Consider the following 6,354-nt stretch of genomic DNA (forward strand, 5'->3'; position numbering starts at 1 on the left):
AAAATGATGAAGAAAAATGTTCAAGCATATGAGCATATTTAGAGATGTATTTTAAAAAAAATTAAAAAATTAAAATTTTAAATGTTAATGGTTATTTTTTTAAAGTTTGAATTTTAAATTTTTTTTAAAAATCCTAATTGAAAAATCAGAATTTAAAATATTGACGATTAATTTTTTAAAATTCTAAAATATGTGGTTATTTTTTAAAGTTTAAATCTTTTTCGTATTATTTTATTAATTTTATATTTAATTATGATAAATTTATTATATTAATTATATAATTAATAACATGATTATATCATATAAAAATTAATTAAAATATATCAAATATATTAAAATATAACTTTGCTTTTGCAACACAGGAGATGCTAACAACAAGAAGGTGCTGCAATCCATGAAATCACTAAGGTACAGCTACTTGCGAACAAGAACGAGGTAACTAACTACCAATAACGGAAAGAAACTCCTCCACCTCACTTCACTTTCTTCTTCTTACCACACACTGACAACTCTCTCTCTCTCTCTCTCTCTCTCTCTCTCTCTCTTCTCTCTTTCAGTACTAGAAAACAAAAAAACAACTCGTCAGCAAAATCTGTCTCCGTCTGTGCAATCATCTTTCTTCTTTTATAACCAAAGTAAAGCATACATTCTACTAATAATTAAATCAAATTCAGAAGAAAATGCCTTCTTCTCCTAAATTCTTTCACTCCCGCCTATCACAACCCTCGAATTCTCGCAGATCAACGGTTCTGGTTCTCTCCTGCCTTCTTATCGGGATCTCCGGTTTCATCTTCGGCCTCACTTCCTTTCTTAGCTGCTCTCACACCTACCGTTGTTTCAATAACTCCCCGCCGCGATCCGTCCGTGTCGTCTGGGGAACCAATAGCAACAAGAATGACAATGGTGTTGGAAACGCCCTCCTTTTGGATGGTGAGGAAAGGAGAGAGAGACAGAAGGTTATGGGGTTTGTTGGGATTCAAACTGGGTTCGGGTCATCGGGTCGGAGACGGTCCTTGAGGAAGACTTGGATGCCATCCGATCGACAGGGACTTCAACGGTATAGAGTAATTCTCTTTCTTTCTTTGTTGATAGCTATTGTTTGAATCTTGATAGGTTTTTGCTTATAGATTTAGAAATCACATTTTTAAAATGAGTTCTTGGTTTTCTTGTTTCGTGAATTAGGTTTTTTTTTTAATATTATTATTATTCATTGATAGCAAACAAGAACTCTAATAAAAGAAAGAAACAAGTTGATCTGTAACTGATGTTCAACATAATTTAGCCTTCAGCAAGAGAAGGTCTCAAGTTTCTCAATTTCAGCAGGACACAATATGCTAGTTATGAGTAGAGAAACAATTGAGGATTTGATGTTTTCTCACTAAACATGTTTTGAGGAGAATAAGATTTTAAAAAAAAAAAAACAGAGAGAGAGAGAGAGAGAGAGAGAGAGGTGCGGATGTGATCTTGAAAAGCAATATGTACATCGTAGTTTAGTGGGATGATTTCTATTTCATACTAATATTTTGTTGCTATTGCTGAGCTCTTGATCTACTTCCTTTTAGAGAACTGTGCTATATAGTTTCTTTTTTCACAGACTTTCATTGTTCATGTTTTTGAACTTTCCTGAAAACTGGTAGCTTGTATAAGGCCTTTTCTTTGTATCATATTTTGGTTGTTTATAAGTTAATTGGCTTGCAGATTGGAAGAATCCACTGGTTTGGCATTCAGGTTTGTTATTGGTAGAACTAATGATAAATCGAAGATGGCGGAGCTCAAAAGGGAGATTGCAGAATATGATGATTTCTTGTTATTAGATATTGAGGAACAGTATAGTCAGCTCCCATATAAAACGTTAGTACTGATGATGAGCTGCATGGTTTTCTTACCTTTTTTTTTTCATCAAGTTAATTATTGGATAATTGTACTCAGCTGGGTTTTTTTTTTGCAGGTTAGCATTCTTTAAAGCTGCCTATGCACTTTTTGATTCTGAGTTTTATGTTAAAGCTGATGATGACATATATTTGAGGCCAGGTGGGTAAATGTGAAACTTTTTGATAGTTGTCATTATTCAGTAGCATTGTTCTGGAGATCAACATTTGTAGTACAGTTCCATATAAACCACGTTGCTGTCTTTCAATATATCTTCAGATCGTCTTTCAACTCTTTTGGCAAAAGAGCGTGCTCACTCTCAAACTTATCTTGGATGCTTGAAAAAGGGACCAGTTTTCACTGATCCAAAGCTCAAATGGTAAGCTCATTTTCCTCTTTTGTTTCTTATGTTGTAGACCATGGCTATATATAAACATGACAATTTCTAAATCAATCATCCTATTTTTTGTATTTAGGTAGCTTGAATCTTGTTCTTACTAGATTTAACATTCTATACATCAAAATTGAGTTGAAGTCATGTTACTGAAGTGATACTATAGAAGAAACTGTTTACTAATCAACAGCAATGCAGTTCATGGAGCTGTTGCTGTGAAAAGTTTGTTCTTGATACTTTACTTATCTAACTTGAATCTTACCTCATGATTTGATGTTCTGTAGGATTAGAATTTAATGTTTATGAGGTTTTGGAGTCTATTTGAGCTTTATTTTATTCCCAATTTTCCAAATTTAGTACCATATTCATACAAAAATTTTATCCACTTCAAAGACTTCCTTATGTGGAATCATTTCAGGGTTGTCATCATCATGCCTTCTTCTATTGGAGATTTTGGTTTACCCAAAAAGCACTGCATCAATACCACTGGGCTTAATAATCTCCAAAAGAATTAGTATCCCAAATTGTATATAGCCATGACTTTTGCAGTAATCACGTAATCTTGATTTTTGCAGGTATGAGCCACTATCCTATTTGCTTGGGAAGGAGTACTTTCTTCATGCGTATGGTCCAATATATGCTCTTTCTGCAGATGTTGTCGCAAGTTTAGTTGCTCTCAGAGACAACAGGTTAGCTTGCTTATTACCTTTATCAGGACATCCCCTTGAGTGTTTGGCCAGCCTTGAAAAGCTTGTTTAAAATAAGTTATACAATGATGATTATTCAAGCTACAATTTTAGGGACATAGAACCAATTGTGAAGCTGTCCAATGCCTTTCAAGAGCTATTGGCTTTTTTGCCATTTTGGGATAAAGCTCATGCTTCTCCTTTTCCTTCAATTTTTCAAGTTTTATCATGTTTCCTTTCTTTGTTTAGATGGTGCATCCACCATGTGAATATCCCATGTTACTTTGGAACAACAGCGGGGGTGCTTTCCACCTCTTCCAAAAATTATTTATATGCATACTGTATATGTAAAGTATGCCTTCCTTTCCACTTGCATTTCAGGTCCTTCCCAACATATGATAGTATCTGACTGTAACTTGCATAGAGAATGTTTTTGCATAATTTATTTGTTAAATTAGATATTCCACTGTTTTTGTATTCAGAATTTTTCCATTGCTTAAGTTTATATCATATGCAGTTCGCACCCCTTCAAACATTGCTCGAGCTCTGCCACTGCCTTGGAACTTGGTTGATAATTGGCTTGTTTAGTCATACTCAGCCACGCCGTCACATGTTACTTGTGATGGTTAAGAACCTGTCCACCTTGATTGTTTGCATCTAAAAGCAAGCTGACATTTTATCTGGTAGTTTGGATATCAGGGAATTTAAGTATATACTGTACTTTAGATACTACAAGGTCTCTTGTACTTAATCTTCACCTGCCAAACCTTTCATTTTTATTCCCTGCCATGTATTTCTTCTCTGATCGAAAGGTTATCTCAACTTTCTGATTTTATAACACAAGGAAAATAACAGTTACAATTCACGAAAACAAGAATTTGAAAATGAGGAGAGGGGAGTGGAGCTCAATATTTAGTGGAGAGGGGAACCTAACCCAAAACTAGTTGTTATCTTGTAATTTAAACTTAAAGTGGCAGGCATATAGAGAGAGAATACTTTACTTGCCCCCCCCCCCCCCTCCCGCACACATGCATTCCACACAATTCCTTGCTTTCAATTAAGTTTGCAAGCTTTTTTCACTGCATAAAAATGATTATTGCTGTTTAATCTTTGTAGTTGTTATATATGTTGGTTTTGACAAATTCTTCATGATAGAAAAGCAATTTCATTCAAAGAACCATGGGATTAATTTACAATAAATAAATAAAGTAGCTGAAAAGGTTATTGTTCACTTCAAACAAACTGTATGATCAATCAAGATGTCACGATGAGGCGCAATGGATAAGTCACCCAAGAAAAAGCTGTGTTGGATTAGATATGAAGAAGCTTTTTTTGGTTGACTTGACCAGGCCCATCACCGGCTGAAGCTTGTTTGGGGCTTGCCTTGCTTCTGACCTGAAATAGCAAGAACATACCTTGTTGAATGTACCATGAGCAGTCCCCTGCTTGCTTGTTTGTATACACAAGAACATGAAATGCCACGTTATATTTGGAAAACTGGCAGTAGACAATCATAATATGTACACTGAGGAACTTATAGACTCAGATTCTCAGCATGTATTGGAGATGATCATTTCATTCCATGTAACACCGTCTTTTTTCTTGAATTATCAGTTTCCGAATGTTCAGCAATGAAGATGTTACAATAGGTGCATGGATTCTGGCAATGAATGTTAATCATGAGGATAACAGAGCGCTGTGCTCACCAGAGTGTACACCATCATCAATTGCAGTCTGGGACATTCCCAAATGTTCAGGTCAGTATCTTTATCAGCCATAAAGGAAACAGAATCAAAATGAACAATATCAGTATCACTCTCCGTTATTACTTTTCAGGCTTGAACATGCACACACGCTGATGATTTTGTTTCATTTCTAATGCAAGGAAAACCTGCCTTGCTTCAGATTTTTATGCAGAATTTGTCAAATCATTTTTATAAAACTGCATCATTTGATTTCTCACAAGATGGCGTGTTGAATATTTTTCCACAGACTGTAAACGTATATGTTCTGATGACGCCTATTAATTATAATGCAGGGCTTTGTAATCCAGAAGCTAGATTGTTAGAACTCCATCAGCAGGAGAGCTGCTCAAAGAGTCCCACTATGGAATCTGATGATTAGCATTTTGGTTATCCTTTTCTTCCAAAGGAATTAGATTGGAGTGGGATTTATGAATTGCATACTCCGTGAAGTTGGTAGTGCTGCTAACAGATACGTCTAACCATCTCCTTCAGTCCATCTTATTTTTTTTTCAAAATTTTATACTTTGTCACAAACCTTTTGGTAGGTTTAGACTATAGGAAAAATGAGAGTTATGGACAGCGATTACACCCTGTAAACTTCCATTATTGAATATACAGTCCCATAAAATTTGTTGACATCCGATTTTTGTTCTTGAATGACCATGTCATAAGCATAATGGAGCATGACTACTTGGTTGTGTGTGCAAGCATTTGCTCACCGTATATATTCATGCGTTATGAGGCAGGCACATGTAAACGAGATAGCTGATTTGAGATTTGTAGCGTTCAAATTAGTTTTTTCGCCCTGCATTTTAGAGACGCGACAAGTTGTCTCATTTTCTGGAAAAGAGAGTTCCCAGAGAATAAACAGCTTTTAATGCTATTCCCATGAATGTGCATTTGCCATCAATTTAGGATAGGACAACTTCTCAAGGGCTGGAACCGGACCTTGAAAGGAGGCATCTTGTAACCTTGGAGAGCATAAGTGGGCTGTGGGCTAGGTCTTGGCCCATGAGAAGCTTACTTGTTTAAGGTAGCGTTTGCTATCGTGGTAGCAGTTGCTTTTCAAAGTGTTTTTCGCTCGGAAATATATCAAAATAATATTTTTTTTATTTTTTAAAATTTATTTTTAACATTAGCACATCAAAATAATTCGAAAAAAATTAAGCAAAAATTTTTTTTTTGAATTTTTGAAGTTTTTTATTGGTATTGTAATCTGTTGCAAAGTTTATTATTTCTTTTCTAATTTTTCTGCAAAGGAAAAAAAAAGAGAGGCATAGTTACATTATATACTTAAAGTTTATATTACAACACATGTTAATAGTTTTCCATATATTCATTCCAAATGCAGGGCATATATCAGAAATATTACTTTGAGCCCATTTGTTTTTACATGTTTTAAAAATATTTTTGAAAAAATAAAAAAAATTATGTTTTTTTCTTTATTTTAATTTGCTTTTTTATATATATATTTTCAATTATTTTATGTATTGATATCAAAAATAAATTTTAAAAAATAAAAAAATATTATTTCGATATATTTATAAACGAATAGTATTTTGAAACACAATCATTATCACAATACTAAATAATATGTTAAAAGAGGATGAATTTACTATAAACTATCCTAAAACACATACTAAGTACGTAAATTGTTAGC

General features: G+C 34.0%; 1 protein-coding gene across 3 annotated transcripts; it reads left to right on the top strand.

Moving 5' to 3' along the window:
* Positions 1–438: 438 nt before the first annotated feature.
* On the top strand, positions 439–5,332 carry LOC133689531 (probable beta-1,3-galactosyltransferase 14). 3 transcript variants are annotated; one of them, XM_062109402.1, is made up of 8 exons: positions 445–612; positions 669–1,057; positions 1,699–1,851; positions 1,949–2,031; positions 2,149–2,248; positions 2,839–2,952; positions 4,564–4,706; positions 4,988–5,332. In XM_062109402.1, the coding sequence occupies exons 2-8, from the start codon at positions 681–683 to the stop codon at positions 5,071–5,073; spliced, it is 1,056 nt and encodes a 351-aa protein (XP_061965386.1). In that variant the 5' UTR covers positions 445–612; positions 669–680; the 3' UTR covers positions 5,074–5,332. The 3 variants fall into 3 exon arrangements, with proteins under 3 accessions (XP_061965393.1, XP_061965386.1, XP_061965376.1); XM_062109392.1 differs by having other exon boundaries at positions 446–1,057; XM_062109409.1 differs by lacking the exons at positions 4,564–4,706; positions 4,988–5,332 and adding an exon at positions 3,467–3,752 and having other exon boundaries at positions 439–1,057.
* Positions 5,333–6,354: the final 1,022 nt, after the last annotated feature.

This window comes from Populus nigra, chromosome 1, assembly GCF_951802175.1.
Source record: "Populus nigra chromosome 1, ddPopNigr1.1, whole genome shotgun sequence".
Taxonomy (NCBI): Eukaryota; Viridiplantae; Streptophyta; class Magnoliopsida; order Malpighiales; family Salicaceae; genus Populus; species Populus nigra.

Bases quoted from the DNA above. Each gene is read 5' to 3' on its own strand.
- LOC133689531 (XM_062109402.1), top strand. From the start codon at position 681: ATGCCTTCTTCTCCTAAATTCTTTCACTCCCGCCTATCACAACCCTCG. The intron at 1,058-1,698 runs GTATAGAGTAAT...ATTGGCTTGCAG, and splicing joins GATCGACAGGGACTTCAACG to ATTGGAAGAATCCACTGGTT. The intron at 4,707-4,987 runs GTCAGTATCTTT...ATTATAATGCAG, and splicing joins GGACATTCCCAAATGTTCAG to GGCTTTGTAATCCAGAAGCT.